This window comes from Clarias gariepinus, chromosome 22 (genome assembly GCF_024256425.1).
Source record: "Clarias gariepinus isolate MV-2021 ecotype Netherlands chromosome 22, CGAR_prim_01v2, whole genome shotgun sequence".
NCBI classification, from domain to species: Eukaryota; Metazoa; Chordata; class Actinopteri; order Siluriformes; family Clariidae; genus Clarias; species Clarias gariepinus.
In genome coordinates, this window is record NC_071121.1 from 15866281 (window position 1) to 15887037 (window position 20757).

General features: G+C 37.6%; 2 protein-coding genes across 6 annotated transcripts; both read right to left on the reverse strand.

The window, feature by feature from the left end:
• On the reverse strand, positions 1–5832 carry sac3d1 (SAC3 domain containing 1). Of its 4 annotated transcripts, none has more exons than XM_053482088.1 (4): positions 5697–5832; positions 3380–3777; positions 1000–1276; positions 1–689 (listed from the first exon to the last, which is right to left on the reverse strand). In XM_053482088.1, exons 2-4 carry the CDS (start codon positions 3731–3733, stop codon positions 190–192), a joined length of 1131 nt encoding a protein of 376 aa, XP_053338063.1. In that variant the 5' UTR covers positions 3734–3777; positions 5697–5832; the 3' UTR covers positions 1–189. The 4 variants fall into 4 exon arrangements, with proteins under 4 accessions (XP_053338063.1, XP_053338061.1, XP_053338062.1 ...); XM_053482086.1 differs by lacking the exon at positions 5697–5832 and adding an exon at positions 5439–5520; XM_053482087.1 differs by lacking the exon at positions 5697–5832 and adding an exon at positions 5435–5517.
• Positions 5833–14327: 8495 nt separating this feature from the next.
• Positions 14328–19595, reverse strand: haus8 (HAUS augmin like complex subunit 8). 2 transcript variants are annotated; one of them, XM_053482918.1, is made up of 10 exons: positions 19506–19595; positions 18749–18810; positions 18588–18646; positions 18357–18489; positions 17345–17455; positions 17147–17247; positions 16346–16504; positions 16112–16253; positions 15347–15488; positions 14328–15217 (listed from the first exon to the last, which is right to left on the reverse strand). In XM_053482918.1, exons 1-10 carry the CDS (start codon positions 19568–19570, stop codon positions 15097–15099), a joined length of 1095 nt encoding a protein of 364 aa, XP_053338893.1. In that variant the 5' UTR covers positions 19571–19595; the 3' UTR covers positions 14328–15096. The 2 variants fall into 2 exon arrangements, with proteins under 2 accessions (XP_053338893.1, XP_053338894.1); XM_053482919.1 differs by having other exon boundaries at positions 14329–15217; positions 17345–17452.
• Between the last annotated feature and the right edge of the window lie 1162 nt (positions 19596–20757).

Here is a 20757-nt window from a genome sequence, read left to right on the forward strand (position 1 = left end):
TCTCATTCTATGTTTAATTGCATAACAGGAACACTATATTCTATAAAATATTCCACTTTGTAAAAAAGAAAAATACAATAATCACACTTTAAAAGTAAGGCAGTACATTCAAAGAAACAGTATGCAGCAAAAATATACAGTACTAAAATGAAAAGATGAGCAATATTACCTTGTTGTGATCTGTAGGTTTCAGTACTGTATATTTTGGCGCATTATTTTTGTACACACAGTGCCATGAATAATGCTACCAACTGTATGGTCCTGTTGCTTGTCATCCACTAGTAGTTTGTGCATTTGTGCACACTTCAGCTCTTTACATGAGCTCTCACAAAATGAGGCTTTAGAGAAGACCACACAGTCCCCGTTCACTTGGATTCCATGTTCCTGGCAAAGCTGACCAGCTAATGAACGTTCCAGGAAGAGAAGGTCTGCCAACTTCTGGATGGGAAAGTGGCAGTTGCGGCTATTGTGTCCATGGCTGTAGAGCAGAAGCAAATCGCTCCTGCAGGGGAGTAGATGTCTGTGAAGGGCACAGGCTTGTATGAAGTCCAGTTTCTTGGCCAGGCGTAGGAGACGCACAGGGTTGTGCTCTATATAAGCCCTATTAACTGCCAGAGCTAACTGAACAGAAGGAGAGAAACGTACCCTCTCAGGCAGCTCCAGGGCACACTGCAGTGTCCTTGTAGAACCTAAAAAACAGGCACACAAATAAATAGCATAATAGCTCACTGAAAAGATCATGAGGTTATTAAAATATTTAGTTTCCTCTGGAAATATTTTGTAATGAATCATTTCTTTTCATATATGTAGCAAACTGCAAATGAACCTAGTATGCATTCATTCAATAATTCTTACTCCACAGGAGATAACACCACAAAGTATCCTTTAGCATATCATAATTTTTATTTGATCTTTTTAATCATCTCATATCTTTACTTATAATTAAAAAAAATTGCTATACAGTACACCTCGAGGAAACAAGTTAGTCTTCTCACCCACCCAGGTTGTACAGAAGGCTGATGGCCTGAAACTCTGCCTGATGTTGGTTGTGGCCCTCTTTGTAACATTCCAGCAGCCAGCTCAGACACTCCTGCAGGTGTGTGTCGTTGATGTGTGGGTCGTACAGACGCAGGGGCTCACCACATAACCGGTATGATGCATAGAGATGAAAGCGCACTATTCTCTCAAGCACGACCACACACTCCCTGCCAGACACTCGCTGGATGACCATGTCCTGCCGCACACTGCGCAAACGATCGAACACAAAGCTGTAGACCTGCATACCATTCAAAGAAAAAACGTGAAAATACAGATGATGAATATGGGGAAAAAAAGAGCAATCAAAACAATTTATATTTGGGACCAATGTACTTTTACAAATTTTTGCTAGAAGTAAACAAATTTAAAATATAACAAAAAATATTGTTTTGCAGATTCATTTCTTGATTTGTTAAAAAATACCTCAAAACATTTAATCGTTTTAATCAATGTCATTGTTTTTCCAGTTTATGTAGAGCCGCAGTTCTCGAAGTGTGGGGCGCACAGACATGACAGGTGGGGTGCAATGAACGGGAGGGAATTAGTGGAAAATAATAGGAAAGTACCTATTCTAATTCATGCTTTTCTTTATTGACAATAAAGATCGGACATTCGAAACCAAACAATCACACGCAAAGAAATGAATCATTAACACAAGTAAATTAAAATAACATGAGAGAAAAAGTGGAACAATATATACCATAGTGCAACAATAACGGTTTAACGTCAGCATGTTAATTGCAGAGGAACAATATATATGGAAACATTCAGTATTATATATGTCATTTCATTTATTCCAATGTGTATGCTGATGTTTCTGTATTTTTGTTAAAAATTAATATTTTATCAGGCAGTACTAGTCTGGCATTTATGATTTCCAGTGTGGCAACAAAGTTGCTTTTTGATCCTTCAGGCGCTGAACAGAAGGGAAGATCAATATCGTTCTACGCTTTTTGTTGGCGTGCGGCATTTTGCGATGATCCCTAAATCATTCGTTGTGCTGTAGAGAATAATGGTGTTTATGCTTTTAAACATGTATAATTTAAGGCGGGTGTAGCTTAAAGACATTGTAGAGAGGAAATATATCAGGGTATCTTATTTGCGGTTTTATTTACGCAGCTATTGAATTCGGAGATGCGAATATCAAACATTTTACCGTGGACACAAACCGGGTCAATAGCGTTCTGTATGTAGTGGGCAAAATAACGTCAATGGACACATTCGTTACATGGACCACAAAAAAGCAGGTGATCAACCTAATCAACCAAAAAGCCAGCTGAAAGGAAAATATGATGAAGCCTATGTTGCGCTTGGATTCATGGTAGGGATGGTGGGGGCAGAGGAGAGACCCGTGTGTGTTTTGTGTCTTAAACCGCTGGCAGCAGACAGCACGAGACCGAACAAAGTAGGAAGACACTTAGAGACAACACACCCCAGTCCCATTAATAAGCTGCTTGACTTCTTTCAAAAAAAACTCCAGATAAGTGACGAAGTAAGTCTGTTATAACAATTACACGTGTATTTTATCTGTTTTGAACTTGGTGTTATTTGATCTTATTGGTTTAGAAATTGATATTTTAATAAATGGTAAACTTGGCCGACTTCGTTATCATTTTGTTGACAATTAGGGCTTGAAAATTCGCCCACCCCCTTAAGTGGGGAATGACAATGTTTAAGAACCACTGATGTAGAGGAAGAATTGTGTAAACACTATATATTGAAGAAAATTTAGGCTTTTATGACATTTTGAATTTTTTGAGGCATGGACTTCACTAAATAAAAAATATTATTCTCCATCAAGCTGGAGTTCCAACTTTCTTGAATAGTAGTAGACGGATAAGTTTTGCAGGATGGATCGTTAATCATAAATTTTAATAAACTTATGTGGTCCCTTTTACTCAGCTAATATGCCGTTTCTGAAGAGAAGCTCTATGCAGCAAAATGCATTATACCCAAGACCGATTTCTATCCACGGAATGAAAAATATTTACAAGATTTCACTATGCACCTGTGCACTGACTATTGATGTAATGACTGTCATCTCTTCTGGTCCTTTAGCCGACATGCAACGCCATATCACAAATAAGTGGCTTGTTTCCCTCAGAGTCATTTTTACATCTTTCATTAGAACAGCACCAGACAATAGTTCCAGCAGCTGCTGCAGCACAGACACATTCATCTCTGAATATCAGTGTTTTTCTTTAGCCCACCAAATCTTATTTACTTCTGTTTAGATATCATCATATTGTGATTCCATATTTTTTTTACCAGAGGCTACGAGTGCCTTTCTGCAGATTTGGTCCTGATGTACAAATTAATAAAGTCACATGCAGTTGCTTACCTCAGTCCAGGGCTGAAGTGTAGGGGAGGCTGCAATTTCATCCACCAAGTAACACACTGTCTTAAACAGCACATCCGGAGGTCTCAGGTCACAGGCTCTTGTGCTATCTTTACCAGCTGCAGGACGTGAGTACTCTTTAACAGCGCGGGACAGATCAGCACGGGGAATGCGCTCTTTCTCTGTCCCACGTTCCAGCTCAAATTGGTGCAACTGCCTCTGTGTTTCCCGTCGCCGGACCTCTGAGATGGGGCACATAGTGGTGCAGGTGCCATGAGGAACTGACTCTTCTGGCTTCGCTTCAGGCACGTGTCTCTCCTGACCCTTCCTCCTCGCATTGTGTGGTTTTCTGTACATGGAGCACGTTGCAATCTGTGTTTCAACTCAGTCAGATGTGTCTACTACAAAAAACAAAAGGAGAATACAGCACATTGTTTTAAGGGTTGAGAGAAAGAGTCTGTTTTTCTTAATGCATGCAGTCAAACATAGATTAAAGACACTTTGTGTAACCATTTGATTATTGGTTACATATTTTTCATTCATTCATCTTCAGTAACTACTTAGTTCTGGTCAGGATCATGAACCTAATCCAGAAACATTGATCTTGTGGTGGGAAAAAAAAACAGCATGGGACTCAAAGTTACTGCAGAAACCATGTGTACATTTTGGACAGTGGAAAGAAACCAGAGAACCAGAGAAAGTTTTAAAGTTTCATAGATGAACATACAAATCACTTGGTCTGTCTGCTGTGCTTCAATAAGCTTACTGATGCCAGGGGAGAAACAGTCAAGCATGCTGTATGTCAGAAAGGTCTCTCTGTCTTTTGCTGTTAATACATAGAGACCTAGCAGCTTAATATCAGATCCCCAAGGAAGAGTGGAGAGTAGAATTAAATAATCTTATATGAAAAAATTCTTACTACACACAGGCAGTACTAGATGGTATCAAAAAGTTTCAAGACTAGTTTTGTAACACGCCAACAGATTGCAGCACAAGGAGACTGAACTTAATAAATCAGTGTGCCAAAAGACATCATCCCTAGTACTTTGCAAGCTGTGCAACTAGTGCTAGACTGACCATGTGTGTTACCACGTCTGATATTTCATCATGGACAGCAAGCTAGAACAAAGAGCGAATATGAAATTCTGCATAAAACTGAGCAAATATGCCACAGAGATGTTCAACATGATTCTGCAAGTTTCCGGCAATGAACATATGAGTTGTTTGAGGTGTTTTGAGTGACACGTTCGTTTCAAAAGTATAAGAACATCGCTGGATGACGATGACAGATCAGGAAGACCTTCAGCAAGCTCATCAACCCCGAAAATGTCGATCCCTTTTTTGCAATCTGTACATGATGATCATCGGGGAACAATCCACAACACTACTGCCATTGTCAGTTTGTCATCCGAAACAGGTTACAAAATCCCCACATGTGATTTGAACATGCGCCATGTTGCATCACATGGGAGTCTGCCAAGAACTCTTCAGTGTGCCGTAGAGGACCCATCCTTCATGTTGAGGATCATTACTGGTGACGAAACTCGGGTGTATGGGTGGAAGAGTCTTTGATCACACTTGTATCACTCAGACAAAAAGTCTCCTGTCGCTTAAACATACATTTTCTAGTTGTTCTATCAGATGTATTTCTGTGGACCATTACTGACTGACATGTGTGCAGATCATCTTTTAGTCAGTGAAAATGGACCACAGCAAGGAGAACCACAACACCTTATTTGGCTGGGGACTCATCAGCACAGTACAGACACAAAAACAGCACTTATAATGTAGCACAAATGAGTATATTTTTTATTTAACAGGTTTTAAAAACTTCTCTACAAACCTAATGTTTTAGGAAATGTAATTGTCTTTAAACTAGTTATCTTAAAGACACAGCTCCTGTCCTGCTGCTGACTCCACAGTGGCTGTGTACAAAACCAACAAGTCTCATTCAAATTAAATACACTTTACACTACACACGCGTCTGGTAAGATTAAAGTAATTATACACACATATATATATATATATTTTTTTTATAAAAAGCTAGCTTACACTTACCTACAGTAACCTGCAGCGCCCAACAGTTTAACGCGCATAACAAAACGTCACTTCCTCAGGCGTGTTTACGCATGCGTCATGTCCGGCCGTTTTAATGTGCAATTAATATATACAAGATTATTGTGGTGTAGTGCTGTGCCTGAACCGCTGAATAAATTAGTAAATGTCACAAGTAATCTTGCATTTATTTTAATTAGAATTTTGTTATTTAAGGGCGAAGCATATCACGTGACCGCATCTTTTCGCACTAATGCTCACCCACCGTTAGAGGGCGCACCGGCGTCAACCCGTTGCTATGTTGCGTTAACCCGTCCGCCATATTGCTGTTGTCAATATATATTTAATGTGAATAATGCAAGTATATGGGGTTTTATTTGTTATTTTCTTGTGCGCACACATTTGCTATTAAGAAAATTAAATGTTCAAATAAAGCAATTAAGGCCTTGATCCTTTATGGTCCTGGGGGAATGTTGATTTATTTCAGTGTACTGTAGGCTATATGGTTAAAATGACAAGAAAAGCCACTTTGATTTGTGACTTAAAATTTACGTAATGCTTAAATGCTTGTTGTTGATAAACTACATAAAGAAATGTTTAAAAATATTATGCGGAAATTATACATTACAACAATCTGTATACCCACAGTCATGACAACCACCACAACCACCATACTCAAGTTACCTGGAAGTCATAAATCCTGAACATCTACCCGAGAACATTACTTTACCTAGCATAGAAGTGACTTTTCAGATTAAAGTTTGTAATTTTGCAAAACTCTGCGTAAACATACTGTTTAAATCGTGTGGGTGAAAATTATACTAAACCATACTATACCTTAAATCTGAAGCAAGTTTTAGCTAAGGTAAAAATCTTTAATTAATTACTGACAGTCACAAGACATTCAACACAGTTACTTAGCATACAAAAGACAAATTATATCTGTAAATCTGTTTTGAGAGCAGGCCAGCATTCCAGGAACTCACTAACAGGTTAATCAGCACTGACTATCTCTTTGCAACGCAGAAGAAACGTTGTCTACACTTTCCTATAAGGGTTAGGTTTTTGCCACTCTTTTTCACTTTATCTACAATTTGAAATTTTAAGTCTTTTAAGGTGTCTCTACTTTCTAAAAAGCCTGAGAAAACCTAATTTCCTCCGTGTAGTCTTATCTGAGTTTTACAAAGAGTCCATCAAGTCCATCCTGGCCAGCTGTATCACTGCCTGCTTTGGGAACTACACCTTTTTTGTTAAGAAGACTCTGCAACAGATAAGTGAAGACAGTTGAGAAAATCACCAGGATCTCTTTTCCCTCAATGGTATACCTTTACACAACATGCTGCATCGACAAAGCCACCAACGATTTTAGCTAAATGTAGTCTTGTGTAGTTTTATGTAGGACCTTGGTCCCAGGGGAACCTTGTTTCATTTCATTGTGTATTGTATCATATGTAAATGGCTGAAATAACAATAAAAAGCCACTTGACATGAGTTGATAATTGAGAAAACCATTAAATAAATAAAAATATAAATAAATATATGTATATATTTGCATTGGACACCCTGCAGATTCTGTTCTAAAACACAACATGAAGAAAAATGTGCTACATGTATTATTAGTTTACAGACTGTGAAGAAAAATAAATATTAGTCTGTTCAAAAAAATGTGTCATCATTCATCTTTGCAAAGTAATGCATTTACAGTTTAAACAAAAATGCTTGACGTTTAATCTTTCTTGTGCATCTCTGAACTAATATTTAGTTGTATAACCATGGATTCTGAGAACTGCTTCACATCTGTGCTGCATAGAGTTAACCAAATTCTGGCACCTTTACACAGGTATTGCTTGTTTTCCAGCCAAAGAAACAGCATTTTTTTATGTCAGGCCACAAGTTTTCTATTGGATTAAGGTCTGGGGATTGGGTTGGCCACTTCATGACGTTAATCTTGTTAGTCTGGAACCAATATGCTGCTTGCTTACTGGTGTGTTTGTGGTCGTTGTCTTGTTGAAACACCCATTTCAAGGGCATTTCCTCTTCGGCAAAAGGCAACATGACCTCTTTAAGTATTCTGATGTACTCAAATTGATCTATGATCCCTGAAATGTGCTAAATAGGCCCAACACCATAGTACGAGAAGCATCCCCATATCATGATGCTTGTGCCTCCATGCTTCACTGTCTTCACTGTGGCTTGAATTCAGTGTTTGGGGGCCTGACAAACTGTCTGCGGCCTCTAGACCCAAAAAGAACAATCTTGCTTTCATCAGTTCACAAAATATTGTGCCATTTCTTCTCAGGCCAGTAAATTTGTTCTTTGTCGAACTGTAACCTCTTCAGCACATGTCTTTTTTTCAACAATGGGACTTTGCGGGGGCTTCCAGCTAATAGCTTTCTGGTTTTGGTCTCTATTTTAAAGCATTTGATATAATTTTAGCAGAGCAGCCTATCATTTTCTGCACTTCTTTGTATGTTTTCTCGTCTCTAATCAACTTTTGAATCAATGTATGCTGTTCTTCTGAACAATGTCTGGAACGACCCTTTTTTTTGTCAGAGAGAAATGCACAGGACAATCTTTTCTGCATTTATCCTTACATTTTTCTTATCCTTGAATTAGTTTGACACCTGTTTTTTACCGAATAATTTACCTCTCTAATTGAACTCTACACTGCTATTATTTTAAACATGCCCCTTTCAATTAATGTTTCAATTACACAGGATCAGGTGCATGCAACTCATAACTGTTGGGTCTGTTGTTTTCTATTACTCCACTACACCTACAAGTAAAATATTTACCATGAAGAAATTCTATGCTATTATTTTGAACACTACTGTGTGTGTGTGTGTGTGTATGTATATATATATATATATATATATATATATATAGTACTACATTGTGTACATATAGAATTCTTTTGACTGCCAGTGTCATATATATATATATATATATACACTACCGTTCAAAAGTTTTAGAACACTTTCTAACTCCATAATGGTTCCTGATTTATATTTCTTTCTACATTGTAAAGGAATGCTGAAGGCGTCCAAAAAATGCATTAATCTCCTTTAAACAGTTGATATTGAGATGTTTCTGCTACTTATGCTCTGTAAAGACTTCATAACGCCTCTAATCTGAGGTGCTGTTAATTGGTCATTTTTCAGGCTGATAACTCTAAATGGACTTCTCGTCTGCGGCAGACGTAGGTTTTGGTCTCGTCCTCCTGGGATGGCCTTCATGAGAGCCAGTTTCATTATGGTGCTTGACGGATTTTGCAAATGCACTTGACAATACTGTTCTTGCAAAACTATTACAGAAAGGCTGACCTCTGTCAGTTAGTTGTCTTAAAATAACAACTAACTGTTGTTTTTCTTGTTGTTACATAATTACCTAATCCCATATGTGTTATTTTTATAGTTTTGAAATCCCCAGTATTGTTGTAGAATGTAGAAAAACAAATTTGCAAGTAATCTAAAACTTTTGAACGGTAGTTTGTATACACATATATACAGTATATGTGTGTGTGTATATATATATATATATATACACACACACACACACATATACTGTATATATACACTCACCTAAAGGATTATTAGGAACACCATACTAATACGGTGTTTGACCCGCTTTCGCCTTCAGAACTGCCTTAATTCTACGTGGCATTGGTTCAACAAGGTGCTGAAAGCATTCTTTAGAAATGTTGGCCCATATTAATAGGATAGCATCTTGCAGTTGATGGAGATTTGTGGGATGCACATCCAGGGCACAAAGCTCCTGTTCCACCACATCCCCAAGATGCTCTATTGGGTTGAGATCTGGTGACTGTGGGGGCCATTTAAGTACAGTGAACTCATTGCCATGTTCAAAAAACCAATTTGAAATGATTTGAGCTTTGTGACATTATCCTGCTGGAAGTAGCCATCAGAGGATGGGTACATGGTTGTCATAAAGCGATGGACATGGTCTCAGGTAGCCAGTGTGGAAAAATTTACACTCAACAAAAATATAAACGCAACACCTTTGTTTCTGCTCCGATTTTTCATGAGATGGACTTAAAGATCTAAAATTCATTCCAGATACACAATATTACCATTTCTCTCAAACATTGTTAACAAATCAGTCTAAATGTGCGATAGTTAGCATTTCTGCTTTGCTGAAATAATCCATCCCACCTCACAGGTGTGCCACATCAAGATGCTGATCTGACATCATGAGTAGTGCACAGGTGTACCTTATACTGCCCACAATAAAAGGCCACCCTGGAATGTGCAGTTTTGTCTCACAGCAAAATGCCACAAGCATTGAGGGAGCGTGCAATTGGCATGCTGACAGCAGGAATGTCAACCAGATCTGTTGCTCGTGCATTGAATGTTCATTTCTCCACCATAAGCCGTCTCCAAAGGCGTTTCAGAGAATATGGCAGTACATCCAACCGGCCTCACAACCACAGACCACGTGTAACCACACCAGCCCAGGACCTCCACATCCAGCAGGTTCACCTCCAAGATCGTCTGAGACCAGCCACTCAGACAGCTGCTGAAACAATTGGTTTGCATAACCAAACAATTTCTGCACAAACTGTCAGAAACCGTCTCAGGGAAGCTCAACTGCATGCTCGTCGTCCTCATCGGGGTCTTGACCTGACTCCAGCTCGTCGCCGTAACAGACTTGAGTGGGCAAATGCTCACATTCGATGGCGTCTGGCACGTTGGAGAGGTGTTCTCTTCACAGATGAATCTCGGTTTACATTGTTCAGGGCAGATGGCAGACAGCGGGTGTGGCGTCGTGTGGGTGAGCGCTTTGCTGATGTCAATGTTGTGGATCGAGTGGCCCATGGTGGTGGTGGTGTTATGGTATGGGCAGGCATCTGTTATGGACGAAGAACACAGGTACATTTTATTGATGGCATTTTGAATGCACAGAGATACCGTGATGAGATCCTGAGGCCCATTGTTGGCCCATACATCCATGAACATCACCTCATGTTTCAGCAAGATAATGCACGGCCCCATGTTGCAAGGATCTGTACACAGTCCTTGGAAGCTGAAAATGTCCCAGTTCTTGCATGGCCAGCATACTCACCGGACATGTCACCCGTTGAGCATGTTTGGGATGTGCTTGACCGGCGTATACGACAGTATGTACCAGTTCCCACTAATATCAAACAACTTCGCACAGCCATTGAAGAGGAGTGGACCAACATTCCACAGGCCACAATTGACAATCTGATAAACTCTATGCGAAGAAGTGTTGCACTGCATGAGGCAAATGGTGGTCACACCTGATTCTGACCGGTTCTGATTCCCCAGACCCCCAATAAAGCAAAAAACTGCACATTCCAGGGTGACCTTTTATTGTGGGCAGTATAAGGTACACCTGTGCACTACTCATAATGTCAGATCAGCATCTTGATGTGGCACACCTGTGAGGTGGGATGGATTATCTCAGCGAAGCAGAAATGCTCACTATCAAACATTTAGACTGATTTGTGAACAATGTTTGAGAGAAATGGTAATATTGTGTATCTGGAATGAATTTTAGATCTTTAAGTCCATCTCATAAAAAATCTGAGCAGAAACAAAGGTGTTGCGTTTATATTTTTGTTGAGTGTAATTGGTCTATAATTGTAGTCAAGTGTAAGGTACCAAATACCCAAGAAGCCTTGATCTGCTCGCTACAATAAAAAGAAAAGGCGCCTGCACGACAAATTGAGAAAGTGACAGAGCAAGTTTAATATAACTGGTTACTCATAACTAACAATAATCAAAAAGTATGTGAGGTGTGAATGACCCGTACACACAGAGTGCAAAAAATAGATGACTGACGAGTGCAAGAAATAGAGGTGAGGTATGACCCAAGAATGACCCGTATACACAGAGTACAAGAAATAGATGACTGACGAGTGCAAGAAATAGAGTATCTTTACGAAGAAAAAGTAGATAAAGGCAGGCAGTGATCCAGAATACAAAAAATGAATTTGCATTGCGGTTCCAACGAAAGCCCAGGGGCCTCATGTACAAAGACTTGCGTTGAATTCATACTAAAACATTGCTTACGGACAAAGCTGTAAATGTGTGTACTCAGTAAAAAAATCTGATGTATGAAACACTGCGTACGCGAAATCCCACGCATATTCTCTTTGTACATCCGAATTAACGTGAAATTGAGCGCACGAGTGCAAAACCCCTCCCTGCCTCCTCCTCCGTATAAATATGTTAATGACTTCACTTTGGCAAAACCAAACGAAAAAGCAATGGCAAAAGCAAGCAAGAAGAGAAACTTCACATAAATGTGAATTGGAGGTGCTCCTATCGGAGGTAGACCGGAGAAAAACTGTGTTATTTGCAAGTTTGTCCTCCGGAATTAATAACAAAAAAAAAACTTAGCTGGAATAATATCTTTAAATACATCACTCACCAAGAAGCCACCCATCGCGCACCCTGCCACCCTAAAGCCTCATCCCAACCATGCTGTTTGTGAGGATGAATAAATCATGAGTTGACCCAGGCAACCTTGCCACAATATTTGTTAGGTGCATTTGAGCATCACATATTATTTGCACATTTATTGATTGGAAATATTTCCGATTCACGTATGCAAATTTGTCTTCAGGTGGCGCCTTTATAGCAATGTGCGTGCAGTCGATCGCTCCGATTACATTAGGAAAACCGGCGATCGCTGCAAATTGCACTTTAATTTTTGGCTGGTCAACTGCATGGTATGGAAACCTTTTATACCTGCTAGACATGCGGATGATCCCGTCCCACACAGCTGGCATGGCACGGCTCAAAGACGACTGGCTTAACCCCGAGCGGTCTGCCAGTTCCCTTTGGACAGAACCAGTTGCCAGGAAACCAAGCGTTGTCAGCACCTGTAAGGGAACGGGTAATACGTGGCTCCTCGCTGTCTCTCTTTTCAAATTTGGACCCAACTCAGCACACAGCTCCAAGAGGATAGCTCTTGGAAATCTGAAACGGCTAATAAGCCAGTCATCATTGTGGGCCAGAAAATCACTGTGATCCCTAAAAACGCGTTCCCTTCGGATTCGACCGCTGACAATGTCCTCTAATAAAGCCAACTCTGCCATTGCCATACACTAAGGGTTGTATACATTTGCAAATGCTTTTATATGTTCTAAATCAAATAATTGGTAGAAAAATATTGTGTCAATTAACCCACTTTATCAATTATAAATCAACAGCAATGTTTTTCACATGTTGGTGCGATACTTTGTAGTGTGCAATTTAACATAATTGCCTCTAGAAATCGCTAAGGGAAATGAAACAAACACACAAGAAATACACGTACGCCAGACATGAAGTTGGCGTGGAAGAACGCACATTCTCATGTTAATTTCACTGTTAGTAAATCTGACCGTGAGCGTGAAAACTGGCATAAGCAAAGTTTTCGTGCGTACGCAGCGTTGATACATGAGGCCCCCAATATTAAATAATTATTTGACTTAAGGAGGAGCAAACAATTATGTGTCAAGTGAAGGTATATAAACCATGTAAAACTGGGAAAGGGGGGAAGCTCTCTGAATTTTCGTGGGGTGTCTGTTGTCTTCTGGCTGGCCAGTCCAGTTTTGCTCTTTTAATACTTAAGTTGTTGATTGGTTTGTGTTTAGAAAATAGGCATAGTTCACAACAAATTTGCCGCGACACCCATGGCATTTAAACGATGCCCAATTGGCACTAAGGGGCCTAAAGTGTGCCAAGAAAACATCCCCACACCATTACACCACCACCACTAGCCTGCACAGTGGTAATAGGGCATGATTGATCCATGTTCTCATTCTGTTTACGCCAAATTCGGACTCTACCATTTGAAGGTCTCAACGGAAATCGAGACTCATCAGACCAGGCAACATTTTTCCAGTCTTCAACTATCCAATTTTGGTGAGATCGTGCAAATTGTAGCCTCTTTTTCCTATTTGTAGTGGAGATAAGTGGTACCCGGTGGGGTCTTCTGCTGTTGTAGCCCATCCACCTCAAGGTTGTGCATGTTGTGGTTTCACAAATGCTTTGCTGCATACATCGGTTGTAATGAGTGGTTATTTCAGTCAAAGTTGATCTTCTATCAGCTTGAATCAGTCGGCCAATTTTTTCTCTGACCTCTAGCATCAACAAGGCATTTTCGCCCAAAAGACTGCTGCATACTGGATGTTTTTCCCTTTCTACACCATTCTTTGTAAACTCTGAAAATGGTTGTAAATTCAAGTAACTGAGCAGATTGTGAAATACTTAGACCGGCCTGTCTGGCACCAACAACCATGCCACACTCAAAATCGCTTAAATCACCTTTCTTTCCCATTCTGACATTCAGTTTGGAGTTTAGGAGATTGTCTTGACCAGGACCACACCCCTAAATGCATTGAAGCAACTGCCATGTGATTGGTTGAGTAGACAATTGCATTAATGAGAAATTAATGAATGAACAGGTGTTCCTAAATAATCCTTTAGGTAAGTGTAGTGTGCAAGTTGTAAGATTACATTTACTTAGGTAGAAGTTATTAAAACTTTTTTTTTATTTTTAATTATTATTATTATTATTTTATGTTATACTATAGTTTTGGCAAGTCAGGTGACCTAAATTTTTCGCTCTATGCTAATTGACATTTCATAATTAAAAATAATGAGCCTAACTGACCTAAAACAGGGAAATGATTACAGTACTAGGATTAAATATCAGAAATTGTGGAAAAGGCACATGTTTTTCGGAATAAGTTTGATATAGTATAATGTGAGTGTAATTAAATTACATTAAAAGGTACAACAAAAAAAGTAAGGTCTTTAAAACGTAGTTATGAGAATAGGTTTGTAATTAAAAAAAAAATTATGGAAAAAGTCTTAATATTTTGAGTAAAATATTAAAACAAAAAAAGCGATAATTTGAGGAAAAAGATTTTATAACTATACAAGACTAGATTTACATGTCAAATATTTGTCCGATAACCTTGACAAATGAGCATAATAAGCCCAAAATGGCATTGAAGCATTAAGTAGGATGTTGCAGTTCAGCTACATTATTTTTAGCAAAAGATCCCATAATAGCATATACTATAGTAATGTATACAAGTATTATATCTTTACTGTAGGCAAAAGCTTTTCTGTTAGATATAAAACCACAACATCTCACTGCAATAAAGTAATTTAAACATTTTTATTCTTTTTATCCAGAAAACTGCAGCTCCACTTCCTGCTATCATATTTGGAATATTTTAAAATTTTTTGGGTGTAATATTTAATAATAAAAAGGGTGCAATTCTTTTTCAGGGGTGCAAATAATTCTAATGTTAAACACAAGTGTACCTAATAAAATAGGTGTATTCAGACCACTGAACAAATGTTAAACACTGCTATAGAATTCAAACCCAAATACTATACAGTTTTGAATAAGTCTTGATAGATGACTCAATAAGTTTTATTAAAGATATTAGAAAATTACCTAATTTAACTTAAGGCATATACATTTTTAACAAGCCACATTTACTAAGAATTATTAATCTGAAGTAATTTAATTTCGTAATCGTATGATTGCCTGAAATCAAGAGCAAATTATCAGTGATGAAAGAAAATTTAGGTCAATAAAATAGTACAAATAATAAACAGAAACTGCAATGATTTCAATGCTGTAATAATTACACATTTACAAAAACATTAACATTAATCTGAAAAGAGAATTTGTACAGTATTAAGTCCAATTTTATCTTCCTCCAAACACTGCTGGACCAGCACTGTCTTCTGACTCACAAGTGAAGATAGTTCCAACAGATCAGAAGATGTACTGTAAAATAAAAAGAACTGGTGTTGGATAAATTACAGCATTCACAAAATCCAACAAACAACCACAGTTAGTATTATATTACAGAAAGTTTTAGATCATTGTAGTTGCTGATTATCGTAGCTATTGTACCTGATTAAATGCTGGTCAATCCCATGTGCTGCACTTTCTATTTCTTTAAGGCATGCTGCAGTGCTTTCACTGTCTATGGAAACATCTCTCATGTACTGGTCCAGGATACACTGGCTCTGATTCAGGCAGACAACTGCTTTATCTAGAACATGAGAAATGATCAAGGGTAAGATGAGTCGGTGGGAATTGTGAACCTCCTACCAATGACCCAAACTATTTATATCATCAGGAACGTAATAATCCGTTTTAAAATATCAGGTACATTAACTATAAACAATGGGGAATGTACCGTTTACCAAAATTGCTTCAAACTAGAGAAGCACCAGTTACAACTTTCTTAAATGTTACTGATTTCCAGTTTTTGTACAAAGAAAATTAGATTGAAAATTAAAATTCAGCAGGGAGGGTGAAGGCTATGACTGATGCGAGAGTGCATGTTCTCCAGGTAACAGATCAAATGCATTCATTTTGCGCCACTTGTAGCATGTGCGGAAATGGCTGACCCCTGGCAATGGCTGATGAAGCTAAAAACCTATCCAATTCCGGTCATAGGCCAAACAATCGGTACATCTCTACTTTAAATTTAACAACAATGTGCATTTACACAGTACATTTGAAACTTTGTTATTTGTTATAGACATAAATCTAGAGTTACCAAAAAAAGGAAGTGCTAAATAATTATATTTAAAGTTCTTTCTATCACTAAGATAATATTTTATTTTACAAATTTACTGTCCTATAAAAAAACAAAACCTTTTTACTAACCCAGAAACTCCCCTCTGTCATCTTCAATGTGCAAGTTCTTAATAGGTAGCTCATGCCGTGTCGTGTCTATAGCTGAGGCAAAGGTCTTGTACTCCTCTGTGAACTGCTTTGCAGTTGCAGCTACAGGTTCAAGTGTGACAATCTAAAACATATACATAACAAAGCATCATATAAATATGTTTTTTTTACAACACTTAGAAACAGTTAAAACAGTCTTCAGCATATCAGTTTAACCTGCAGATCGAGTAAATCATTTAGTTGCTGTTGCTTTTCAAGATGAAGGCACTGCCGTTTCTTGCTCATGATTTTTGATCGCAGCTTTTCATCTTCTTCCATCAGAGTAATGAGATTTCTTTCTGCTTCTTGCTTAAGTTTTTGTGTACTGTTTTCAATCTGGATAAAGAAAAGGTCTTGACATCAGAAGAGTAATGAAATTATAAGAAATTAAATGGAAAAAATAATGCAAACTTTTGCAAAGTCACCATACAATAAACATTCACTTAGGCTACGTTTACACTGTCAGGTAAATGTGACCCAATTCCGATTTTTTGCTTATATGTGACACATATCGGATATGTCCGGGTAAACAGGAAAAAAACGTATGCATTCCGATATTTCGAGATTGGTTTTAGGCCTCCTCAATATGTGGAAATAAATCAGATATAAATCAGATATGTGTTAATGTGATTGTCGTGTAAACAGACAGATCGGATTTCCTGAGTCGTTGTGTTCTGTACATCATTAAAACTGCGACTTTTTCACAGTTTAATGACGTAATGTTATTCCCGGGTGAAGCGCGTTTGGAATTATAACATCGCAGGGGACATGGAAAAGGAAAAGCATGCTTTTCATTAGTACCATGAATAAAATGTATTTGTTAAGTAAGAAAATTTGATAAATGTTGAGAACACTATGTTCTACACTGCTGGCCAAATTTGTGTTTGAATGACAATTTCTAAAGTGCTACAAAGTTTGTTCACATAAATTACAATATTATTTACTTGTTGGATTATACTCATCATCCCTGGATCTAACCTTAGCAGTGAGGAAGGCCAGGAGGAACGTTTCTAAGTCCAGGTTTCTTTTTTTAGCATTCGGGTCTACTGCACTTGGGTGTGATGTTGGTGCTGTATTTTCTGGGGGAAAAAAAGCAAAAAGAATACTATAATAGCAATCCTATTAGAGATGTGTAATCTATACTCTCAATCCAGCGTCAAACATTTTCATTTGTACCTTTAATGACAGAGAGATCAAAGTCTGGACGCATGCAGTGGCCATCCAGGACTGTTGACTGCAAGATATTTCCACCAAGACTTGAAGACTCTAAAAGGCTGGGTATTACTGCTGGTAGGACATTTGCATTAATTCAAGTTAATCACATTAAATACCAAATTTACCTCAGGGGGAAATCCACCTTTAATAATTCTCATATAATTTGGGAAACCAAAGTTAAATTTAAATAAGCAAACAATTAATAGCCTTTGAAAAATTCCTGCAGTGATTAATATTTCAGCTGGTATCAATACATTACCCTTAACTAATGCAATGAGGAGCTTCCCATTTCACTAATAACTAGGTTAGGGGATGTATCCCTTGACAGTAAGAAAGGTGTTACTGTGTTTCATAGGGTCAAATAACTGGCCTGCATCAAGCAAAGGTAAAGCATTTTTTTATCTTAATGTATGATTAAGATATTAATCTTATAATTAAGATTAATTCTTTTGCACCAACAAGTTTCTACATTAGATACAACACTTTTGATTCCACATTAAAGTCCCTTTTCTACCTGAAAAGAGCGATTTAAACTTCCAAAGATTCAGTGTTCAAGCTTATTATCTCTAGCTGAGCATATTTCCTAACCGTAGCTGTCTAATTGTGATGCATTCTAGTAGTTTAAGACATTCGAGTGTTGTCTTTACTTCCTTATCATTAGATTTTCTCTTGGTACAAAAAGAAGGTCCTGCACTGCTTTTAAAAATCTAAGATAGAAACCTGAGAATTATTACTTGTCTTAGTAAACTAACTAAAAACTGAGAATAAACTAAACAGCTTCCAAAATATTTTCACGTACATATAATTAATTTGATTTTGTGTTTACATTTAAAACAGCTATGTATAATGAAAATTAAGAACCTTAAAATCTGAAAAGAAAACTGCTTAAGGTAAACAGAAGTGTGAGCAATACTTAATGAAGTTTTATAAGTGATAGAGAAGTAAAACTTGTCATTAGTGTTCACAAACGTACATGTGGCATTCTGAACAGTTTGAAGATGTAACGTTCGTCTTGGTGGTGTCCCAATTCTGGGCTTGTAGCCACTACCAACTTTGGGTGAAGCAGGCCTGGGTGGCAAAAGAATGGACTCATTTGGTGTATTTTTCTAAAAAAAAAAGAAAGAAAAGAAAATGCAATCAAAGCACAGGACATTTTGTATTCTAAGATGATGAGAGAAAGAATGTGTGGATTTTATCATATTACCTTTACAGTAGACTTATTTTCAGTCTGCATGTAACGAGACTTCACAATTGTCCCAGAAGCTGGAGAAGAAAAAAAAAAGTTTTTTTTTTTTTTTTACAATAACAATACCCAGTATCGTTATGTATGTAGGAACTTCAAAAAATGTGGTTTAATCGCTTTACATTTAGTTTTCCTTTTTGCTCCACTGTTGTTTCCACAGCTGTCATCATTTCCAGATGCCAAGCTAAAACAATAAAAAAAAAAAATTTGACAGCAAGTACTGTGAGTAATAAAGCATGTTTCAATGCAATAAAAGGTATATATTTTGCCTTTTGCTGAGTCATTAATTTAGGCATTGTATTTATTACTTCTTACTGCTCAGTTCTTAAATCACAGCCTTGGCAATTCCCATGAATGCCGTTATTTTACTTACTTACTGACTTGTAGGGCAGACATTCTACACATTGTATTTATTGTAAACAGGCTACTTATGCACTTCTGTTTAGATTCTAACTGAATTTTATTGGCTCTGTACTCTGCACAATGATAAAGTTAAATCTAATCTAATCTTACCTAATCTAAAGTGTGGATATGAAAAAGGTCTGGGGGTAGAGGTAGCTTGGCAGTTAAGGGGTTGGACTGTTAATCAGTGGGTAAGTATTGTCGCTTTGCACCTCCAGATTCCCACCGGTTTGCATGTTACAAACAGCCTTGAGTGCCAACAGCTCATGCCTCCCTGTTGTTGATTAGCTTTTTATAACAACACGCCTTGTCGTGTTTTATTTCTTACTTTGATCGAAAATTGCCCACAAACGATTTTAACTTGTTTATTTTAATTTCACTTTGTTACCAAACACTAAACAAACGCCAAAATGAGACACCAACGCAATTGCACTATATCGAGGTAGTTTCAAAAACTAAAGTAGACCATGTTCTTACCTCGAGGAGTCGTGTGAAGCAGTTTTCAGTACTTTTCGAGCAGCTGTTATCTTTTTAGTTGCCATTACGAGTTTACTTTGCCTTTCGCGGTTTCCTCTTTAGCGTTTTTCTTCTACGAACTGAGGTTAAATTGAACTACTGCCACCTGTCGGTGAGAGTAGTAACTAGAAAGCAATTTTTTACTTACAGTACCAGTCAAACTTTTGTACACAAGTTTAGATTCATTTTCCAAATTTTAGAACAATACTGATTTTTTTACAACCACAAAATAACAAATGTGGCATTAGGCAATTAAGTAACAACTGCAACAAGTTATTATTTTAAGACACAAAGGTCAGCTGTTCTTGAATAGTTCTTGCAACATTATTGTCAAGTTCTTTTTGCAAAACCCATCAATCACCATAATGACACTGGCTCTCATAAAGACCACCCCAGAGAAGAAGTTACTTTAGAGTTTAAGCCTTCCAGCTTATTATCTATAGTACAGTACAGTACAGTACATCCTTAAACGTGAATCCCACTCTCCTTTTATGATTATAATTGTCCACAAGAGGGAGCCAGAAACCTAGAACTAAACGGTCTCTCTCCCTTTTTCTCTCAAGATTCAAAGATGCTTTATTGGCATGGCAAATAAGTGTAATAATATAGTTTTGGTGATTTTCGCGACCTAAAGTAGTGCATACCCTTTATCACGTATAGCTATTGCCCAAATATTGGTAATGGGTATTCTCTTTAGTAACCCACACTCTCCTTTTAATGAACATGATTGTCCACAAGGGGGAGCCACCGGGAACTGAACGGGCGCGCTCTCTCTCTCTCACACACACACACACACGTAAACATTTACATGTCCCTATGCAAATCCGTGTGGAGCAAATGTGCTGTCTAAAATTAACTCCAAAGGGAAGGAAAGCTATTCTGTTCTGTGTAAGGGTGGGTCTGAATGAAAGGAAAACACGTTTACAGTCCAATGATCTATCTATCTAGATTCAGGATTCAAATGTGATTTATTGGCATGACAAATATAGATACTCTTATTGCCTAAACTCAGAAATAAGTTAGAAGAAAATAACAGCAACAGGTAGATCGAAAAAGAATAAAGAGAAGAAATAAAACAGTGAAAATATATTATATTAACAATATTTATATAATTATATAAATAATACTATATATCTATCTATCTGTAGGATTATGTTTCAGGGTATATAAAAGATTTAAGGTCAAATAACCACAAATCATTTTCGTAATATTA